This window comes from Falco rusticolus, chromosome 9, assembly GCF_015220075.1.
Source record: "Falco rusticolus isolate bFalRus1 chromosome 9, bFalRus1.pri, whole genome shotgun sequence".
Classification (NCBI taxonomy): domain Eukaryota; kingdom Metazoa; phylum Chordata; class Aves; order Falconiformes; family Falconidae; genus Falco; species Falco rusticolus.
Genome location: NC_051195.1, coordinates 37599826 through 37623493, shown reverse-complemented (window position 1 = coordinate 37623493; position 23668 = coordinate 37599826). Strand labels below are relative to the sequence as shown.

Genomic DNA, 23668 nt, shown 5'->3' with positions numbered 1-23668 from the left:
GCTCTGATGCTGCCTGACAGAGCCCTGCAGACTAACTGTGGAGCTCTTCTTGGCTCACAGCAGTATGAGGGCTAAGAAGGGAGCACATAGCAAAGCTTTTCAACCGTACCCAGGGGATTACACTCAAGCCCATTTTTCTTCAGAATACTATCTGTTGTTACATCACTTTCCTTTTTTTTTTTTTTATTTTTTATTTTTTGCTTGGTGTCCTTGAGAACATGGGAATGAGAGCACAAGGGGACTTGAGACTTAGATCAATTGGCAGAAGACAATCTCTGGTATATAAACCAACTGTACGCACACGTGGCCAACTTGTGTCGCAGTGTAAAAGCTCTGTGCTAGCTGTTCCATACTCTTGGCCTAATTCAAACCTAAATGAAGCCAACGGAAATCTTTCCACTGACTTAAATGGGCTTTCAATCGGAGCTCAGGCAAGGGCCCGCCTGGATTAAAGTCTTACTTTGAATGAGGTAAAGAGAGCTCAAATTACAAAACATCATTATTACTTACAACATATACTATAGAATATTTACTAATATACTTTAATGTATGGTCTTAGATAATGTTCTTTGGAGATTTCCATTAATTGTCTCTGTGATGGTTCTTGTAATGTTTGTTTAGCAAGAATTAATTTGGTTCTTATATGGCACAGTATGTGGAAAAGAAAACCCTCTGTAATCCTTTTAACTGACTTTAAATGCTCATTTGAATTTAATTATTTTAAAGGATTAATACAAACTATTTTTTAAGTTAGCAACAAATTAAAAGTTTAGGAAAAAACAGGTTATTTTATTGTCTTTACATCTCTCTTTAAAATCATATTAATTTTCCTTTCCAATACTATTTTATTGTATTAAAATATAATCATGCCAGAAAATTTTCTCATTATGTTAGCAAAAATGAATACAAGGTAGACAGTATACTAACACAATGACTGTAATCTGCTAATACAATAAGGCCTTCCTATTATGTTTAAACAAGAATTCAGTTCTTGATCATTTTGACTTATTTCCAAAACACTGTCTCAAAAGGATAAAATGTAGCATATTTCCATGCTTATGAAAAAGTTTCTGATGTCCTCATTTACTGCTAAAACCCCAGAAACTGCTAATAATGCATAATTTATGTTGTAGTAGCTTCCATTTCTGTACTAGGAAACTGTGTATATTTTGTAGAAATAAGCATGCACGTAATTATTTCTGATTAGCTAAACACGTCTTCAAGCATACGCCCGTGGAAATAGTTCAGGCCTCTACCGTGTACTGAAGCCCAACATCTAACCTCTAGCTGGTCTGAAGAAGAGAATGCCAGTGTGACAACCTGCTGTGGGGACCTGGCATGTACACAGCTGTTAGCTTTTCTAGTATCTGACAAATGTGACAGTTTCTGTTACAGTTACTCATTAAGAGTGTTTCAAACAGAACACAAGCAGCGCTGAGTTTTTAGATCATAAGCAGTACTTTTTAGCTAGACACTAGTAGCCTGCTCCCTTTCAGTGCTGCTACATGAAAACAAGAAAAGGTGTGGAAAAATGCTCTGTTCAGGCTTGATACAGTGCACAATGCCAAATGTGGTGGTGGTATGAAAAGTACATCGTAACAGTACCAGGACTAAAAATAGCATCATAACATGGATTGGTTACCCACATGAATACAGGATATCCTCTTCTCATGCAAACTTGCTTAAGACTACTTCAGGAGAGCATGAACTAGACATACTGCAGTGCTATACATTAGAGTATTACTTTACAGTAACAATACAGAAAAACCAACCCCCAGAGCTGCTGTTTTTAATTACTGAGCGGACTGTGTAATTTGCTTTACAGAGATTCCTGTAGCAGGAACCTCATACTCCTGTTGCCACAAAACTATACAACTGGGACTCAAAGTAGTATCTGTAAATATCCAACAGCAGAAGGTAAAGGCAGAGAACAGAGATATAGAGAAAATTACGTAGAACCCCAAAATTCATAGAGATCCTGAAAGATTCAAATCAAACTTGATTTTACATCTAATTGCAGTAGGCCTTCCTTCTAAAGTTCAAGTAGTTTTTAATAATAGCATAAAAAATCTCTAACCTGTAATTATCATGTTACACTAGTTTGATGTTCCACAGGAATCTCGGAGGCATGACTGGTTTCATTTGTAAGTGTCATTGTTTGGCAGGTCTTCAGGACAGGTATTCAAGTGAGAAAGGAAGTTAGATCAGTTGACCAAAAGGAAATAAATCAGATGATTTAAATATTTGCTTGATGGGAAACCAAAAATTGGCATGAGAAGATTCAACACTGAATCAAGTTTTGGATACAATAGCAGCCCTCACAAATCTGACGTAGGGACTTCAGTGTTGGTCACAAGGGTGTTCTGCCTTTTCCATTTTTTCCCAGATAAAAAGACTCTATGTGGATAACTGGCTAGCTGAAAAGGGTCACATAGACATAGTCTAGCTGGCTGGACAAAAATGCACATCGCTCTCAGCTTATCTGAAGTAAAGCAAAATACACTGTCTTTGGCTGTCCTTGTTATTAATAACAGGAAGATTGCGGTGGGAAAAGAATGTTACAGGTGGGAACAGATAACTACAGAAGAGAAACTAGGGGTGGGCTTGGTATTTAGGCAACTAACCAATAATGAGCTTAACTTTTGTAATATGTATGAGCTAATTATAAGAAGGCATAAAAGGTGACTGTAAGAGACAATAAACGAAGTCTGCTGATCACTCATATTGAGTGACTGTGTCTTCCCTCCGTCGCAACAACTCTACACACAGTTTCAATGAAAAAACAGTAAATTGCAAATCCTGTGAAGCAGCCAAAAATTTCTTTCATAACTTCAGCAATCACTGACCTTTTGAATACAAATGCTTCTGGATTGCTGAAAGCTAGGGAGGAGCTCTTTCCACCTTTTTTGTCATGGAAGAACTTGTGAGAAGTCAGAATTTGTTGCAGAACTGGGGATTATCCTGAAATTTGGCTTTTAGAATTACAAATACAATGAATCTGTAATTATAAAATGAAATGCTGGTGAACACTTGAGTACTTCATTTGTGTGCACTACCAGTGCCAATTTGTGCTACAAATTGGCTTGTGGATACTAAATAAGGAGCACGTCTGGATAAAAATTTTGTCATGAAATTGAACTTGCCTTCTGAAAAAGTATCCTTATCAAACGTATAAATTTACAGGTCATAAAGATGTCACACATCTTTGAATTTTTGAAGTGTTCTCAAATTTACTTACATCAAGAAAAAATCATGCAGCCTAATAGTCTAACATCTTGATAAAACAAATGTCAATGAATGTCCAAAATCAATACATTTATCAATTACCACTTATCTGGATACCAAATACAATCAATTATTAAATGTAAATAAAATAAATCTCTCAAAAATTGATTTCCCAGATGAGAGGAAAATCTAGTTAGCAAGCTGAGTGTGAAATTTACATGTAGTTCATGAAAAAGTGATTACTTACGGAATTAATTGATTTTAGAAATGAATCTGAGGATGTAAAATTATGGCACAAAAAGGAAATGAATCTGAAGATCTGTTTCATGTCTAGGAGAAAGGTGTTTATTTTTTCCTTCCATGCATGCACAGCCAATTCCAGAAGCTGTGATCCACCAAGAAATCCCTACTCAGAGCCATATTCCCTATTACCCGTCTTCATAACGCTTAAACTTTTGCCCTTTTCTCATTCCCCTCATAGCTGAACCGTCTGTCCACAACTGCATTGTGTCCTGATTTGGTGTCATTGATTCCTTTCTCAGAAGTCTCGATACTGTGATTTAGTTTTCAACCTGCCAAATTGTCACAGAAAAATGCATCTCCTCTCATCTTTCAGACACGTTTCAGTGCAGGTGGTGTCAGCCTTATCCCTTTATCTTCTTCTTGCAGTTTGTCTGTGCCTTCCTTCCTGTTGCTCCTTACATACAAGATGTACTTGCTGAATTATATTCGACGCTACTTCTAAATCCTTGTTTTAACTGTCTCACCTATGAAAGCTGAAGGGACAAGGCGTAAGCGATTCTTCCAAATAAGCAAGTCCTTTACTGAATGCCCTGCGTATCCTTGCTGTTCACCTTTGAAGCACCTAGCACAGTGCTATTTGGCTTAGAATACTCTGTGAGCTTCCAAGAACTTTTCCACACTCTTGGAGCAGTTTAAGGAAAATGTGAGCTCTGATGCAGGAAGGCAATCCACAACAATCTTGCAAGACCTGGGAGTAGCATTTTTGAGTTTTTCTCTTTACCACGTTAATCCAAGACACTAGTGGGAACTTTGAATGGACTTTTCCACCCTTAAAGTGTAAGGTTGCTGACTCTTGTCATTCTGTCCCAGCATAAACACTTAGGCACTGTATAAATTAGAAGGTTTACTTTTGAAATAGACGCCATACTTCGCTATGGCAACTAGGACTGTTGTAAACCTCGTCACCCGTGTTTCCCCCAGAGCACTGCCGTTACCGACAAACCCGTCTCACTCGCACGCCTCGGGGCGGCAGACCCCTCCGGAGACCGCCCGGCTGCCTCACTGCCAGGAGGGGCCCCGTGCCCCCGCTGCCCCCAGGGGGACCCCTCTGCCCGAGGCTGCTGCGGCTCTTCCCCCGGGGCCAGGGCTGGCCCCCCCGCCCCGGCACAGGCCGCCCCGGCACAGGCCGCCCCGGCCCGCGGCGCGGCCAGCCCGTCACCCTGCTGAGCTGCCATGGAGACCAGAGAGGCCGGGCCCAAGGCAGCAAGGCCCCCGTTGATTGGCTGCCGGGCAGAGCCCAATCGGCGAGCGGGGTGTTCCCGCGGTGCCAAGATGGCGGCCAGGTAAACACGGCGGAGGGGGAGTCCTGGTGCTGGGGCTGCGGTGCGGGGACGTGGGGGTGCGCGGGCTGCCCGGTAGCGCTGGCGGCTTGCGGGGACGGGAGCTGCCGTCTGCGGCCCGCGCCCTGGCTTGGAGCGGCGTTTCTCCTCGCGTCGCTTCTTCGGGAGCGGGCTGCCTGCTTTTCCCCGGCCTGCGCCTTCACCCGGCGGGCTCTCCCTCCGCCCTGGAGCTCGCCGCGGCCGGCCGTGCCCGCCGGGCGGGGGGCGGCGAGGGGAGGCGGCTGGGCCGGCCTGGGAAGCGATGGCGTGGGAGGGTTGGCCGGGCTCCCCCGCTGCCCGTGGGGAGGGACGGGACGCGTTTGCTGCAATACCGCCCTGGGGCTGAAAGCAATTGTAAACACATGCGGAGTGGTGAGGCTTTTAAGAACAGGGAAGGGAGGGGAAAGAAAAAAGAGAAGCTAATAGCTTCAGCCTGTGTACTTAAATCCTCAATTTCTCTCTGACATAGTAAGTATTAGAAGCTTTATAGCATGCTTGTCTAAAGCATCTGATAACTAATTTTCTGGAGAGAAACAGAAATATTTCTGATTATGCATATTGTTATTTCTGTTTCTCTCTCCTGCAGGCTAATTATGTTTTGATGTCAGAATGGGGAAGCTCACGTAACTCTGGTGTCTTTGCAGTGACTTTACATGGCTTGGACTTATTTGAACTGGAAGATGTGGAGTGGGCTGTTACCTCCAGGACTGAATGAAAGTGATGTTGACTTAAGTTCTGATGATGGAAACGAAGCCCATGGTTCCCTTTCGAAGGAAGATGCAAATGAAGATGTTGAAAGGGTTCGGCTTCCTGAATTGCAGGAGAACGGACTTGAAACTAATGCCATCAGTGAACCTGTTGTGATATCAGTGACAGATGGAGAAAACAAATCTCAACCATGCCCTTCTGGAGTTCCTTTAAATATGTGGAATGTGGGTATTGTTACAGGTCTCAAAATGTCTGGAGCATAATTGCAACATATTCAAAGTCGAATGGCTAATCTTAAAATTTAAAATAACTCCTTGATGAATAGTCAATATACAAATCTGAAATGACATAAAATATGATAAAGTGCAGTCATCATAATATACCTTAGATTGTTTCAAGCAAGTTGAACAGAAATTTAGGTAGGAAGTGAATGTAAGATACATTATTTTTTTTCCTCCTAGTGCAGATTGAAAGCACAGCAGGGAGTTTTTTCGGTAACTATGCTTTTGCATAAAGACTTGTGGGTTTGGTAGTTTATGGGCTCTGAGCTTCTTCATAACTGCTTTCTGCATGAGTAAGGATTTACAGCTCAATATATCAGCTGTTGTACTGGTGATGCATATCTGTGCAGTACAGGCATACCCTTATGCTTTCTGTAGGGGTTGATTGCAGGCATTCAGACTCAGTTGCTTATAACCTCTTGATTTTCCTGTTGCATGTAAAGACTGAAAAAAACAGATATAAATAGAGCAATCTGTCTGTATGGCTTTGAGTCAAAATATGAATTGGCAAAATGTAGTTACTCTCCTCCATCCGTCTATCCCTGTAGGCGCCTGCTGTGCAAGGACTATGCTGTCAGTAATACTTGGATTGCAAACTGCCAGGTAGGCAATAGCAATCCACTGAGTGGCCCAGGAGTGCACAATCAGCATAGGTGTGTGTATTCAGCGTAACTGAATTCCCGTAAGAAAACTGTCAGGTTTGAATAGTCCTGGGATTTGGGGAGGGCAGAATGTCAGAAGTGATGAAAGATTAGAGCCAATTCTTGTTTAACACCGCCAAAGTTGGTGGTTCTCAATGTGTACATTTTAATGTAATAGATACAATGTGGATAAATAAGATATTGGGACAATGTTTGTCAGCACATTGTGTAATTTTTTAAAAAATGTAAAGAAAAAATAATTAAAAAATACTGATTTGCCTTTTCTTAATCTTGTAGAAATTTCTGGAGCTTCAGGAGAAGAACCGTGAAATGAAAACCCAAGCAAAACAGGAAAACAAAGGCCGAAAAAGAAAGCGCCGGAGAAAAGGTGTTGTTATATAATTACAAAATTTATTTTTTGAAAATGAAATTAGTATCAAATACACTGGAAGTGGGATTTGCTCGTTGGTGGGGGCTATTTACCAAGAATTGAATGCTAAGTAGATGTATTTTAGCTATTATCTTGTGTTTTATTTTTCCACTTGTATATGTTGTAGGACTAGGTTGTAAATTGCTACTTAAAGTTCAAGTAGTAAATTGTCTATTTTTTAAAAGGAGGTAGAACTTAGTTAATATTGGTTTATAATGGCTAAGTGTATTTCAGCAATTCGGTAAAACATTTTGTGTATTCTGGTTAAAACTTCTTCACAGATACTGTAAGAGTTTCTTTGTATGAAAAGGCTTATGGTTGAATGGTTTAAATCCACATGACTATTGGGTAAAAACCCTAGTGTGTCAGTCTTCCAAAGGAAACGTGACCAGATACAGTTCTGTTAGTTTCATTGGATGTTGTAGTGTATTACTGTGTAATGTTTGATTTTTATTTTTTTTTTCTCCTTCTAGAAAAACAGAAAAAGAATGAGGAAGTGACTAAGAGGTATAGCCAGGTCAATGTGATTATCTGAGGTCTGTTTTTAGTATCAGGCAAAACTTGTAAAAAGCTTGACCATGTGCATGGCCAAAGCCTAGCTTTGAACATGTAAAATATGTGCTGAAGTTGTTCAGTGTCTCTGTTGGGCAGGCTGAATTTGATACCAGTGATTACTTGATGGAGTTTATTGGTTGATTTTAAAAATAAACACAAAGGTATTATTTAACATAACTTAAAAATGACTTAATGTTATTCCTAATGATGTTTTGCATGTAACTGCATACAATCCCCTGTTCAGCCTGCTGCTCCTCCTCCTCTTTTTCCTCCTTGGCAGTGTTAGGTTTACATTTGGACTTGATCTTAAAGGTCTTTTTCCAACCTAAATGATTCTGTGATTCCATAAGCTTGCTTTCAAGATTGTGGAATTACACTTGGAGGGAAAGGTATGATTAATTTCACTTCCATTAAAAACTGAATGGGTGAAAAGAGCATGTCTACCAAATGGAAGAATTCTTTTCAACATTAAAAAAAATATTACAAGTTGTGGAAAGGGATCTGGTTATATTAATGACTTGTTATTTGTTTTTAGTAGTCAACAGTTGGTAAATGAAGACAAGTGGAAAGAACTTACACAATACTTTGGAATCAATGATAGATTTGAATCACCTGTGGATAGCAGGGCTCCACAAAAGGTGACTGTCAGCTTGTACTTGGCCGTAAAAGAACTCAGCCTTAACTGAGATAGGAATAAGACTGAGACTGTTGGAAAGTGAGTAAATGATAAGTCACTCTGAGGAAGGATAATTTTGTGCACATTTTTAATGAATTTCCATTTAGGTATCACATGAATCTTACTTGGATTGAAAGGTTGCTTTGCTTGCTTTTCAGACATTGTATGTGCTTGTTTTGTGTCTGGTTTTGTTTTTTACTGTCATGAGACAGAACACTTAGTATGTGGTGTTTGAATTTTTTTCTTTTTTTTTTTTTTTTTTTTTTAAATTGTTTTAACTCCAAAATGTGTCATGTAAACCCTTTAGTTGACACCAGAGGCTACAGGAATTAGAGGGCCAAACCTACTGTACTACAGTGTGCTGGATTTATAACACGTTCTATTTGTAAATATTACTATGTAGCTAGTCATATTTGAAATAACTGATGCAATATGATGGACAAGTTAAGCTTATTGCGAGTTCCTTGTAGCACTGTGTGTTCTGTAGTTCTAGTAAAGACGTGCATAAGTTGTATGACATCAAATGTTCAGTTAGCTTTGTCATAAATTTTGTATTTTTCATTTGCCTAAAGTAAGTTTCTGCATGCAAGTCAGGGGATACTCTCTGCTTCTGAGTTCTTTTGATACTATTTAGTTGTCATTAAACTGCTCAGGATAGATCTGGAATGAGGCCCAAAGTGTTAGAGTGCACTAGTGGAACGTATGTCTCATTAATTTCAGAAAAGACATCAAACAGAATTTGCTATTGCTGCAACTTCCAGCTGTGCGCTTTTTTCAACTTCCACTGGAATAACTCAAGTACCTGTAGATCACAATTTCTCAGGAATTGTTTGCTTTTTTGCTTTTATCTTTTTAAAAAGTATATATGTTATGAAACTGTCAAATGTGTTTTCTTTAGCATCACTAGTATTTAAAACCAGTGAGGCTGTAAATTGTCTTTTGTTATGAGAGTGCAACTTTTTTGTGAAATTCTGAAGTTGTGCCCACTGCTATGCTACCTTTCTGTATTCCATCAAAAGTTTCCAACTATAATTTCCAGCAAATATTTACCTTTTATTTTTACATTATTTGTGAATGTTGTCTTTAAGCAAGCTGTTACATTGATCATAAAGGCTATTTTTTTTCAGAGGTTAAACTCTGAAGCTTTTTCATTGTTTCCATAGGACTGCTAGAATTTTTAATTTATTAGCACAGTGGAGTGGCACCATGCCAGAACTCAGTTTTTGGATAAAGATAAGATCTTAGAACTGTAACGATACAGTGGTAATTGCCATTCTTTGTTACCTGACACACATATTTCACATTTTGTTTAGAAAGCTCCAGGGATGGAAGTGATAAGCCAGATTCTCAGATGAAATTTTATTGTGACAGGCATAAACTAGTCCATGTAATTTTTTTTAACCTACAGTATTATCCTGCACATAAGGTGGAACTAATGCAATGATTTGTGCTCAGACAGTTTTTCAGTGAATTCTTAATTGTACTGTCCATTACAATACATAGACAAAGTGATTTGTGTTACATAGAAATTACAGTTTTATGCAGTGTCTTAAAGAGTTTATGAAATATTTTCAGGAAGGAGATGCTCCATTTAAGTGTTAGTTCTTTTTGTCCTAAACATATTTGCTTTTCTTTTTCTAGTCTGGCCTTGAACTTAGCATAGAGAAGTCTGTGGCTGAAGGTGACATTGATAAGGCCGAGGAGCTGAGCGATAGATTAGCCACTCGTGAGGTAAGTGGGCTATTAACAGAAGCTCTGAGGAAAAATGTGGTAACGAAAAACAGCATTGGAGGTTGTTTGGGGCATCTTTCTTGTTTCCTAAGCAGATTTCTGTCAGTGATTGAAGGATTTTGCTGCTGATCTGGTAATGCTTGGACAGCTGTAGCTATCTATGTATAAGAATTGAAATTACAGCCCTGAACAATCCCAAGTAAGCTTGCTGTAAAGCCTTGGTGCCATCCACAAGTCACAGGAGTCACTAACTAGTCACCTGTATTGAGCTTTTGATTTTTCTGCATGTTGCAAGCCAAGAAAACTGGAGTAGGATGTTTCCTTCCTGTTAGTTTCCTTTGCCTCCAGTTTTTCTTTGCGTTCCCTTCCCAATAAGCTTGGGAAGCCTGAAGAGACTAAGAGGTATAGCAAGCCTAGAGCAAGACATGCCGAACTAAGGACAGATAACAACCAAACTTGTGCAGCGGTGGGGTTTTTTCTTGTGTACTCATGTGATCAGGAGCAGATGCTGGAAGAATTCTGAAGAATAGATGGATGTCAAACATATTGCTGTAGCCTTAGAATGATGTTACTAGAAGGATAATTTTTTCTCCTTGTCATAATTTTTTAGTAGATAAATGCATATTAAAAAAAAAAATCCAGGTGATGGAAACACCTTTTTTTGTTCAAGATGTCTTGTTAGTTGGTGTATCTGAATAATTTTATGAAGGCTATGCTGTTTTTTGCTACAAAAATTGGACCCTTTAAATTTGTCTGTATTACTGAGAGAGTACTTACACTGATGAGGAATCTGTTGGATACCTGTGGTGATTGCAGTTTTATATAAGAAGTAAATTGGTGCATGTATGGTAGGTGGTAGCAGCTGAAGTACTTAATTGAAATCCATGCAGGCTGTTGTGCCCACCAATTTCTGTGGGCAGGGGAGAAAATGCAAAAGAAGAAAATTAAGGCAAGATAGTTGGGTTAGTTTTGAAGCCAGGTAATAGAAAAAATAGCTAAATAAGTACTATTTGAGGCAAGTGGAGAAGCTATAATTTTTAAGTAAGCTGATTTATGTAATTTAAAATATATATTCTGCATTTATATTAGGAGTTAATTTTATAATTTTTGCTTCCATTCCTCTATGTTGCATATTCTTCCATCTTCATGGAGGTAATGGAAATTTTATGTCCACTGTTATACTAGCAAAATTCAAAGGTATTAGAAAAGGATTAAGAAAGGGAAAACAAATTCCAAATACTTCTCATTTTCATACAAGTATTTAATATGTTTAAGTACAGAGTTTTAAGCTAAGCTTTAATGTACAGTTTCAAATTTAAATCAGTTTCCTGCAATACAATACGGTATTGTGATGGCTTTAAAAACAAATGGCTCTTGAATGGGAAAGTACAGTTCTTAAGGTTCTCTGAGGTTAGGTAAAACTAACTCTTCCTCAGTGTGTCTTCATTAAACTCCTATGTTTAGTCAGTCAGGATGGTTTCTAATGACTCTTGCCTGCCTTTTCACCTATGATGACAAAATTTCCACCTGCAAAGACGGCTATTGACAGTGATAGGAATGTGTCATAATGTTCCCTTTAAGTCTGGCCAGCTTATCGCTGTGATACTGTTATATTAGCTTTCGTGTGTACAACATGAAAAATGCTTGCTGTTCTCCTTCACAAATGTCATTGTCCCATCTACTCTAAAGTGGTTAGAGTATCATAATCAATAAAACATACTGAGGTTCTAGTGGAATTTGTTTGACTATAAAAACAAATTAATGTAAAGTTTTAAGGTTTTGTAATATTTATGATAAACTGTTATCTGATTTTGGTAGCCATGGGATTGTACAACATCTAGCATATCCCAGGTGCTACAGCAATGTAGTATTATTTGTGGAACATTAGCTCCAAATTGTTGACTTTCAAATATTAGCATGTTGTAATTCTGAAAACAAAATGCTTGAAACATTATTAGTATTCACAGCCTTGACTTGGTTTTGGTTAAGTGGGCTTTATCTGAATAAATAGTATGTTGAAAGAAGGAAAACTCAAATGACTCTGACTTGATCTCATGAGGAGTTCTGTTGAAGCAGAATCCATGTGAATTCACTGGGGTTCTTTACTGGTGTAACGATGTGCTGCATTACCCACTGCAAGATTAATTTTTCTTTGTGACTTAAGAAGCTGTGGGGTTTTTTTCTGAATCTTTTTGTCTAAGGAAGTCATTCTAACAGTGACATATTCTGATTCAGTGAAGAGCTATAGAAAAGGATTTGATTATGGGAGGGCTTGATTCAAAAACCAATTGTTTTGTATATAAGTACTATTAATAAAATACTGCTTTTATATTGTGTAGTACTGACTCAATCACTCCTTTCCTTTTTGCAGTTTAAAGAAATGTCCCTTTTAAAACTCATTTTATGTAATATTTCTAACAAGTGAATTGATTTTTTTGAAGTATGGCCGTTTGTATCCCTCTGCCTTCCAAATGCAACACAACACTGAGAGCAAGTCAGGCATGGAACTATTTACTATGACTGTATTGAAGTACACCACTGCTGAAGTCTAGAGAAGTGGATGAATTATTGTTCTTTTATCTCAACTTCATCTTTTTATGTATAGTTTTCATTTTTCTTCAGCAATGTTGAAGGGTTGGGGGACAGGGAGTATATGAGAAATGGCTACCTTCTGTTTAGGGTACAGCCCCCCTTGCAGCTGTATGAAAAATGTTCAGTGGGTAGGTGTTCTTTTTGAAATCAGGTGTATGGGGTTTTAATCGGCACCATTTTCTTTTGCAAGAAGCAGTGACTGGAACCTGCTGATAAAGCTTTTGCTTTGAGGCACAGATCCCAGAGTTCTTAAAGCCGTTTCCTGCCTTAATAAGTGAAACTAATTTTTGATGTATAACATTTATAAGCCTGTGAAACTGATAGGGCAGCTTCAGTATTTAGAGAAATGAAGCCAAAAATAAACAGATGATGAGAATAGGCAGTACAAACATGTCCTAAAAAGCAAAGGAATGCTAAAATGATGCTGTCGCTATGTTATCATTATGACACAGTGAGAAAAAGGTATTTTTAAAAATCAGATTTCTTTAAAATCAGTTATGACTTGGGCAATATGCATAATTTAGCAGCTGTGAGGGGATCACTGAAATACACATCCTAAAAAGTGAAATGCTACTACTTCAAGGTTTTGGGTCTTTTGGTTTCCATGTGGTACTTGTTGCAGGTCCTTTAAGGAAGATGTTATTGTAGGGCTGTAAATGAGGCTTTGGGCAATATATTATTTGTCACTGCCTTCTGCTTTGACAAATGTGCGGAAATGTTGATTTTAAAACAAAACTACTTAATCTAGTAGCATTCAAGGTTTTAGACTGAGAGAAGTTAAACTCTGATACACGGCCTCACAAATAAGGTATTTACTAATGCTGCATGTGTGGATTCATATATAGCTTTTGAGACTAGCTAAAAATGTGTTACCCCTTTTTTTTTATTGGCAGTTGCATTTTTGTTAAAAAAATATAAATTGTACTTAGGGTGATGACATTCAGTCTAATTTCGTTGCAAACCTCAGTACAAAATACTATCCGTTGTCTGCTGTTCTCATCCTAGTGTTTGGACTAGAATAGTGGTTGCAGTTAGTTTGGGAGTTATCAAGGTAACAGATCTCTAACTTGTAGCGTCCTTGGCCATCCCCACAGCATGTTCTCTTGTGGGGTGTTGTGCTTCACCAAGTTTTATTGATCCTGAAATTCTTGATTGCATTATGTTATGTTTGTGTGGAGTTCTTCCTGAAAGAATATGGGCATGTCTCGTTATATTGTACTGCATAATTTAAGGCCATCAGTAACTGCTGCTTTAGGTAGGCTGCTTCTAGGCCCCAGTCTAGTCTAGCTTGAGCATTGCGTGCTGTGACACAGTTACAGTATATGAGATCAGCACTCCTTTTTAATAAGTCGGTGTTGAGCATCAACATAAGGCAGGTGGGTCACATTGCTGTAATTCACTGTGCATTTTTAAACAAACTGTTAGACTGAATTATTTCTTTAATACCTACAGCATACTGCTATTAGTATTAAATGCATTGCAGTATGCGTGGTATAATATGCACAGTTAAGGTTTATTACTGTAATGCAGTTGCTGTCTTTGTTAGAACCTTGCAGGGATTTCAGCAGAGACCTTCATGTTTTAAAGTTCTGCTTTTCAAATGTAGAATGGCATACCTAAAGCTATTGTTTGAACACTGCATTTAATGGTTACATGTTTAACTTGAGAGACGCCAATAGAAGTGCTGTAGGAGTTACCTCACAAACTTTGAACTGTTTGGAATGAAGGTTGGCAAAAGAATGAAGTTTATGTGGATGCTTAGCTGGGCTGCAATAACATGGTTTTCTTGGTGGTGCTCTAAGTGGGGTAGTTGAGATTTAATGGTAGCAGGTACTTGGAAATGTAGCTGGGAACAGACACTTGGAATTATGTCAGCTTTGTAATGCTTTTGAAAAACTTTTTGGAATAAGATCTTGGAATGTTTTTTAATTGTTCTTACTATGTGTGAGAATCTGCCTAGATTTTTTTGAAGAGTAAATGTTGGTAAATTAGACTATGCACAGCCACAGCAGTTGGAGGTGTTTATCCTTTTGAGTAAGGATGCTATATGGAGATAACTGGTAATTCCACTTTGCTGTAAATGAGTTTCAATTTGCAGTGATACTTGTTTTAAAATTATTTGGTTTAAATTAGGAATCTTACATTTACCACCCTACTCCTAATATATAAACCTGGAAATATTTTCCAAGGTTTTTTTTACCCTAGAGAAAGAATTTTTCATAGTGCTTTTGTATTCAATTCATTGTGTGGTGTCTCAAGAAGCAGAATGGAGATTTATTATAGCTCTAATATTCTGAGAACTAATCTGGCTAAACCTCAAACTTTGCATTTGCCTGTGGTTTTTTGTGTTAACTGCCTGGTAGGTAGGTGCCACGTTGTCTAAGAGCGTATTAGCCTGAGGGCTGTAACTTGAACATGATAAAATAATCTTGACCATATTAGACTTACCTGTCAAAAGGAACTTTTAAAATATTTTGTAATTTAATGTGCTAAATTACTGGAGTAGTTGTCAGTCTCTAAATAAAGCAGACTTTCTGACAGCACTGTTCCTAAGTGCTTAGCTTAGTGGCTTCTGGCATTTTAAAAAAAAATCTTTCACCAAAAAGCTGCAATTTATAGGGAAGCTATAGTATTGGAATCAAGCTTAAATGAAAGATCTACATTGTAATTGACAAAATTAATTGGCTCTCCACTGGAGTATCATTCTTATGTTACAGCAAGATCAGTCCTTCTATTGTCTTGAAAACTTGTTGTATCAGTTTTGACCACTCATGATCAAATTAGTGTCTGTTGTCTGTAAGTAACTTCTAGTCATATAATTTAGAATGGGAAGAACGTGAACAAGGTAGTATGTCATAGCTGTTGGGAGCTGTTCTGGAAGTTGTTTTCTATTTGAAAATCTGGGTAGGATATGATTGATGGTGAGGTCAACAACACATTACTGTTTCAGATGGACAGGTTATACTGCTTGATGTGCCTGTGTTGGTAAAGCAAAATAAAATTTCAGAATTCTGTGCAACATTCACAATTCATCATACTGCTTTTAGGTACCTGAAGAGATTGATGCAATTTTATATGGAATGTAACCAAGCACCAATTAACTTGGAAGTCTTGCCTGTTGAAGAACCTGGGGGTGGGGGGGGTGGGGGCGGGAAACCCTTCCTTTTTTATCTCTGAAGGATTTTCTTTCTAACGCTTGGGAGAGGTGCTTCCAAATATCTCTTTTCATGGAGGTTGTTTTCTTTTAACCTTTGGAACATGGCAGGGTTATCACCTAGAATTACATTCTTATGCTCCCTTAATTATGTATATCTTTTTCTTAACAAACCTTAAAAAAAGATTTCAGATGTTACAAGTCTAATTAAAGAGACAGACAAAGCACAGTTTATACTGTAGATTTTTTCTGCAGTTCAATTAATCAGCATGTTTTCTCTTTTAATTAAAACCATTTTAGTAAATTAAAGCCCACAGCAAAACACATATATAATTTGTTTGTAATTAGCTCTTAATTGGTGGTAGTTGAAGCTTAGCACCCTTGGTTTCTTTCTTCATGATTGCCATTTTATTAGCAGCCAGTCATTAATTAATCTTTTTTTTCTAATTAGCTTATAAAACTGTTGATGGCACATTATTGTAAATGTGATTTTAAGTTCAAAGCTTGTTAATAAGCTTTCTTACTTAGAAGAACAGAGATAAAGAAATTGCTGAAAACAGTACTACAGTTCTTTTTTTAAAACTGCCTTTCTTATAAGGAGGCTGTGTAAAGCATCTAACAGCTTATAGTTAATTTTTTAATGCTGTGTTTTCTCATGAATGGAAGAAGTTACTTGCATTTAAATGTTTAAATCTAGCAAAGAGCTTAATATTAGAACAGTTTTCTGTCCTTGCTCCATTACATGTCATCCAAATATAATTTGATGTTGTAATACACAGCATAGAAATACAACAAAGGTATTACAGAGTATTTTACAGTGAAAGTTGAGCACATCATTGAAAGGGGACAATTTTCACTGCAAAATCCACTCTGTATTCTTGTTTGCTTTATATATTTTATATACGTCAGCAATGGATAACATTCCATAACATAAAAGGAGAAAATCATTGCTAAAGGCAAGCCTGAAATAAGTAGATTCATATTTGATGAGAAACTGTAACACTGTATTAAAAGGCTGTTTGGCTTCCCTGGTATGATCATGGGGTATATCAGGACCTGTTTGAATATAGATACTTTGTTAGAGCTTCTGTAGGTTTTGCATTTTCTATACCATACCTAAATATTTCTGGAGCTGTTCTTGAATCTCTCATTACTTGTATTGTTCAGCATTTACATTGCACAGCTCTATCTTAATGACAAGTCTTTGCTTTGTGGTATTTAATGTTAAATGTCTTGATTTTCAAGGAAGTTTTCTGGAAGTTACAGTAGATTCTGTTGCAACTTAATAAAAATGTTTACTCTTCTGCCTGAACTTTACATGCTATTTCAACTTCAACTATTTCTTTGCTTGTTTTAAAAGTGTTTTATGATGCTGTGCAAGAAACACTAGAAAGGGATAGCTGACAAGGAAAAAATTAAAAATTGGATAAAAAGTAAATGAATAATGTCATATTACTAAAAAGATGAGAGGCTAATTTGTGCCGACTTTTTGCTAATTTTGTTCAAGCCTCAAAATGAGGAGCTGTCACCCGTTCTGTGTAGCACTGATGACAGTGCCAATGATCCATGAAATAAGCTGCCGCTGGCTTTGTTCTGATAAGAATGAACAAATCTGCACAATGTACGGCTCCCAGAATCTCATTTTCATACTTGCATGCAGGCTAAAAGAAATAAGCTGTTTGCAGGCTTGATTAATCAGACATTTGAGGGTTTTTTGTCTCTTTGATCTCTTTCGTCTCCTAGGTAACTTGCTTGACATTAATGTTGAGCTTGAGTAAAGACAATCAGGAATTGTAGACCAAACTGATATAAAAATTAAAGACCTTAACACTTTAAGTACTCCAGTAATGGTTCTGCTTTACTTCAGAAAACATCTGTTTTCATTTAATTAAAGAACAAAAGAGAATGGCATAAATATTTTTCAGAGACCTGTTATTCCATAAAAAGTTGAAGTATGATAATTGGTATTTTTAAATAAATGCCTTGAAACTGTTCAAAAAGGAGGAATGCTTCAGAAATTTGTTACAAGGTAACAATTTCAAATGAGTAGAAAATTTTCATTTATGCTACATTAAATATCTAGAGTAAGATATTTGATGTGATTATTGGTCAACTTCAAGATGGAAGGGTCTTTGCTCTGTAGAAACTAACTTGTTTTTTAAGTTTGTCTTGAATCTATATATATTGTTACAAGGATGAACCATAATATCATCTTTGCTACCCAATATGATTTACACACTTTAAACCTGTAAAATTGAAAGGAATTTAAAAAAAAAAAATGTCGCAGTGCGTTTGCTTGAGGTTATGCAGACGCTTTTACAAATCTTCCAAGTGGCTGTAAAGATGAATGCCTCAAGGGTCTAGCCAGGGCCCTGCTTTTCCAACCAGCTAAAGCCCTTATCTTAAATCCAAGCAAAGTACCATTAATCTTTTTGAAAGACCTTTTATGGCTTTTAATATATCCCAAATTAGAACATTTTACACCCTTGGTTCCTGAAATATGGTGATAAAAAGCCTTTAGAGCTTAATTTTCCTTACTGCGTGCTCTGACCAATTTGCAGTTCTTTGTGATAATGTTTAGACACCTTAATTAAAATGCAGCAAAATATTGGATGTTCTATATGGAAAATGCTGATACTTCGACTACACAAGAAATTGTTGTATATATTTTTATTCATGCTTTCTTACTACTTCTAAGATTGTATTTTATTGGGTTATCTGATGACCTGAAATGTTTGATTTGTTGTTTGTGGGTTTTTTTAATGTAAAACCCATTGACCAAGCTTTTTCGGGGACGTGGGAAGAGTGAAGATGCACATCTGGGTGTGGGCAGGAGCAGAAGACGTTTAAAATGTTTGTATGTGTTTATATGCGACACTTGTTTCGATGTCTTGAAAATTTGACTCTAGCCTAGAAATGATAACATTAACGCTGCAAAAATGTTTCTCCTTTTACTTCCACATACACTACAGAGGATCTTATTATCCCATATTTTCCATAATTTTCAATGATAGAAGAACTCATTCTGTCTTCCAAGAAATACAGATCAGAAGATTTTTCCACAGCACTTGTGTATACTTAACTGTTCAATTGGCATTAGAATATCTCTTAAGGAGATGCTGTTATTCATCGCATAGGAGTTAATTTTCAAGTATGTTAGGAGGTAAAATACAGTTAAAAATAAAGGCATAGTTCTGCTGATAGACTTCAGTCATCAGATTGCTCTAGTTAAGCTAATAATTAGTCCTGTTTCGATTAACAAGTAAACATTTTTTGCATATTTTAGGCGTGTTTTCTTAAGCTTTTTTATGCTGCAAGTATATTGAAGTTAATAGCTGTCCTTAAATATTAAGTGACAATGCAAATAAGAGAATGCTATGTTCCACTCTTTGACTTGAGATTTGGCGGTTGGGGTGTTGGCATTGAAGAGCTATTTATATAAACATTTTCATGGGAAAATTATGTCACTGATAACATTAAAGTTTTGAAATGTCTGGTCACATGAATTATTTTGTGCATTAAGATAATTCCATAGGTGCATATGTGTGACTTTATAACATGTGCAGATAGTAGATTAAAACCCTGTTTAGCTTTATTTTGTGTTATTTTCATTTTAAAATATTATCCTTACCTCTTAAACCTTTGTGTTGCTAGTTTTCAGACTGTCAGACAAAGCACAAACTGACATGCTTACTGCCTAGATGTATGTAGACTCTCAAAGCCTTCTGCAGAAAGGCTATTAATGTTTGAACCTTGAAAGGGCCATAAGGTAAATGGCTTGTAGTGATGCTGTTTTGTTAACAAAATAATTAGGGTATCAACCTACCTACGGAGTAGGTGTTTGATAATAGAATTGTAGATGGGGCAGTGTACCTGCACCTGAAGATGCGTTCTTGAGTTCTCTCTTATCTTACCTGAATAAAATGTCTGTGAATAAATAAGAGTTGCCTTCTTAGATGCCAGAGATTATTGAAATACATTATCATTCATAATGGATCTTTAACCAAATTCTTAAGGAGTGTTCTTTCACTTGAGTCTCCCATGCCTCTCTTGTTTGATGCTCTCCTGACATTTTGAGGAAACTTAGAATAGCTAGTCAGAAACATGTTAGCTAACTACAGCAGGTTTTGGAAGAAAACTTGTTTATCCACATCACAGTTTATAGCAGTTTTGGCTAAATTAATTGCTTGTTTGTGGAGAAAAGCAGTAACTTTTGAGGCTAAACTAACTCTTCCGAAATTCATATTTTAGTTGGAGAGAATGTCAAGTCATAACAGCAGTCACAAAATGTAACTGCAGTGGACAAGTTATAAGTGCTGATTAAGGAAAATAATCTGGTCATAGTTCACAGTACCTTCTTCTATCTTTTTTTTTATGCCCCTTGACATTCACTAAAGTAAGCTTATTTCTCACAGTGTAAGTTTATGAAAGTATTCACCTACAGCCCATTATGACCTTATTTGAAAAGTGTGCATATAATCACACAGTAATCTAAACACTAGTAATGTGAAGACTAAATGCCACTTGGACTCTAAGGACACTGCTTCATTTACTTTCTGGACAGACTAATCAAAACATGACTGCTGGTACTACTGGGAAGTGTGTGGTGGTAGCAGTTCTTCCTGCATAAAACTGTCTTTTTGGTGGTTTTCATATTGGTGAGACCTGATACTATTGTGCTAGCACAGCTGAGATCACAAGCTGGTCTTAATAATGGAGACTCTGTATGTGTGTATATCTGTCTATATATTTATTAAAAAAAACAAACAAAAAACAAATAAACAAAAGTATCTAGTGGGCTACTGCCATTTTCTTTTGTTCTTGACAATGAAGGATTTGATGAAAAGGATTGCTTGCCCCAGGATCCTACTCCTTTGTCTTCTCTCAGGAGACATCCTTGCTCATCCAATGTAGTAGTACAGAATCAGCCTAATGTTTGAAAGATACTTTTATATTGACTTCTGAGAAACAATATCAGACCAAGTAATTTGTGAGGCTTAAATTTCATATGAGCCTTTTGCATCTATTCAGTTTTCCTTTTTTCCTTTTTATGTCTTAGCTTGGTGTGAAAATTGCCAAAGCTGCTGCTTGCCGCAACTTTGTAAAAGCCAAGCAAGAAGCAGAGGCTGCCCAAGAAGCTCAAAAGAAAAAGAAGCTTGCTTGGGGGTAAGTCATTTGAGTATGGAATTAAACATTTGTGGTTTCATTGGCACTAAGTATGTACAATACAATCTCAGTTAAATGTTTTCTTAGTTGAAATAGGCGTGCACTAATCTTGTTTAGTTTAACCTTGTTGGGTTTTGGGTTTTTTGTTGTTTGGTTTTTTTTTTAACAGTGTATCAGGCTTAAGTACAGAGGCTTTACCAGAATTAATGTATTGGTTATATGGCTACACTTGCCTTAATGTCCTCATTACAGTATTAATAATATTTTATTTTTGTTGTTACTAAGAATAGTATGGTTGAATACCATACACACATACTATACACACATGCTTGTGATTCCTAATGGATATTGTGCTCTATTTCAGATTTGAAGCTAAGAAAAGATGGGAAACAAAAAGCAACATGGGATACATGTAATCCATTTTTCCAGTCATATACCTGTTTTTACTTGAAGAATCTTTGTGGGTGACTTCTGAAGTATAAACACAACCCCCAAAGCAAAACCCAATGCATCAAATTCCTTGTGTTTCTCTTAATGCTGTTAAACCACACTATCTTGTTTTGGCACTCTCTTTTAATGTAGCAAAAATGCTATCTAAGTATCAATATTATGTTAAATACAGTATTTTCCCTCCAAATATGAAAACCTAAGATAATGCATTGCAGAATGCATTTGGAATCTGGTGGAGAACTGTCTATAAAGTTGGAATACAATACTTGGTCCAAATGTGTTCTGTGCTGCACTGCAGTTACAATATGTGAGTATAAGGGGAGGGATAAGTTTTCCTGCTGAGGTTGTACAGACTTAATGCAGTAAGTACTATTTTTCTGATAGCTTGAAAGTTTGGGGGGGGGCACTCAATAAAGAAAAGCAAAACCACCTTATTTGTTTTAAGCCTTTATTATTTATGAGCTTAATAAATATAAACAGGAAAACACTGGCTGGAAAAAGTCCATCCTCCCTCTCCTGGAAGAGTCTGGTACTGTTGCTCATGTCCTGGTGCCATGTTCTTCAGAAAACCTAAAATTCCTATTCCTTTCCTTCTCAAGAACTCAAGTTTTAAAAGTCCCAGTTTCTTAGAACAGATAAAGTATTGAAATAATGTATCTTGAAAAATAGCTGAAATACATTGTGTTGTGCAGTTAGCAGCACCCAGGAAACAAACGCAGATTTCACTCCAAGTCAGATGTTTTATGGATCAATTAGGATTTTAATGTTTATGGTATAATCTTATCACAGGAATTGATGATAATGTTTCTTCAGAATTGTTCTCAGTGAAAAGTAAGGACACATTCAGAACTAATAACTTTTCTCCCTGAAGCTCTTGCATATATGTTTAGTCACCACAATGCCTGAATTGAATTGGTAATGTAAATGTCAGTTATTGTTAACCAAGATTAATACGTTTCAGGCCAAAGGTATGGTATTAGCGTAATGGTGATTTACTATGTAAGTACTTGAGGCTAAAACAACTTGCCAACAAATAGCAATTTGAAGTTTTACAGCACTAATTCGAAGAGTTTAGGTTTGCAGTCCAACATGGAATAGTGCATTTTTGTTCATTAGCCCTCAGGTTGTTTGATTCTTTTTCTTTTTTTTAGCAGAACATCATATTTCTTTCATAAAGATGAGAGTTTGCAATATGGTAATCTGCAGTTAGCTGTAATTAGTTATGATGACAGAGTTGAATACAATTGCCAGGATTGTAAATCAGGGGCTAAACAGGTTTCTGCAATATAACATCATAAATCTCACGCTATGGCTTACAAACTACATTAGCTTTAGAAACTTTGGTGTTGAAGAAAGCAAGTGATACCTCTGAGTAAAGTGATTATAAAGGTAAATTGCATGTTTACTTATGTAAACAAACAAATTACACCATGTACCTTCATCAAGATTTTTCTCATTTCTAAATGTTTCTGTCCAAAACTTAGACAGTATCCAGAATGTCTGTTATTTTTTCATGTACCTGGCAGATAAGTGTTGGATACAGTTGATTTTTCTGCTTGTTATGTACTGAAAAGCAGAATGATGCTGTTAACTGTGCTGAAAACATCAGCAGTATTCCCTTAAACATTTAGAAGTAACATATTAAAGAAATGCTCTGTTTTCTTGTAATAGCTGCTTTAAATAGTAACAGTGTGTATTAGTCAAAGATTTTGATCTAATTATAAGGATCAGTGCTGTTTGATAGGAGAATGTGCTCTAAAAGAAATCCAAATTGTCAAAACCCAGCTATCTGAGAACTTGCCACACTGTCACAGCAGTGCATACTGGCCACCTGTAGTATTTTTCATTTCGAATGACTATAATTAGTTTTATGTTAGGCCATTAATAATGTAACTATTTAGGAAGTATGCAGAATATTTGCATTGGGTTACTTGTGTGATGAATTTAAAAATTACCAAATTTCAAGTATTTTGATCTAAAGTATTTGCTTAGAATATTGGTTAACTGATAAAGCTATACAGTGTTAAAAAAAAATCCTGATTAACAGTGAAAATACCAAAGCCTAACACAGCTTTATAGAGTTCATCTAAATACATAATAAATAAATGAATGCATAACTGTACCTTTAATAAACATCACCTAAATTGCTTCTCTGATTCTAAGATGTCTTGCATTCCTGACGCTTTTTTTTTTGTAATTTTGCTCTGTGCTGTGAATTTTGGCCAACTAAGTAAAACTGTTCTGAGATTTCACTTTTCTTTGTTTTTAACAGAACAATCCAAATGCTGTTTTCAGTTAACTGAAACCTTTTTAATCAGCTTAAATATAAAAACTTTTACAATGAACTAAATTTGAGATGTAATAATAATTCTTTTAGCAAATAAAAAGTTTGTACTATCTTCTCTTCTGACTGAAATTGTGTATCTAGAGGAATGTA

At 36.6% G+C, this 23668-nt stretch overlaps 1 protein-coding gene across 3 annotated transcripts; it reads left to right on the top strand.

Moving 5' to 3' along the window:
- Positions 1-4769: 4769 nt before the first annotated feature.
- On the top strand, positions 4770-23377 carry FAM204A (family with sequence similarity 204 member A). Of its 3 annotated transcripts, none has more exons than XM_037399707.1 (8): positions 4770-4811; positions 5492-5779; positions 6775-6865; positions 7381-7414; positions 8001-8100; positions 9780-9869; positions 20675-20781; positions 21146-23377. In XM_037399707.1, exons 2-8 carry the CDS (start codon positions 5501-5503, stop codon positions 21195-21197), a joined length of 753 nt encoding a protein of 250 aa, XP_037255604.1. In that variant the 5' UTR covers positions 4770-4811; positions 5492-5500; the 3' UTR covers positions 21198-23377. The 3 variants fall into 3 exon arrangements, with proteins under 3 accessions (XP_037255604.1, XP_037255602.1, XP_037255603.1); XM_037399705.1 differs by having other exon boundaries at positions 7998-8100; XM_037399706.1 differs by having other exon boundaries at positions 4794-4811; positions 5434-5779; positions 7998-8100.
- The last annotated feature ends 291 nt before the right edge of the window (positions 23378-23668 follow it).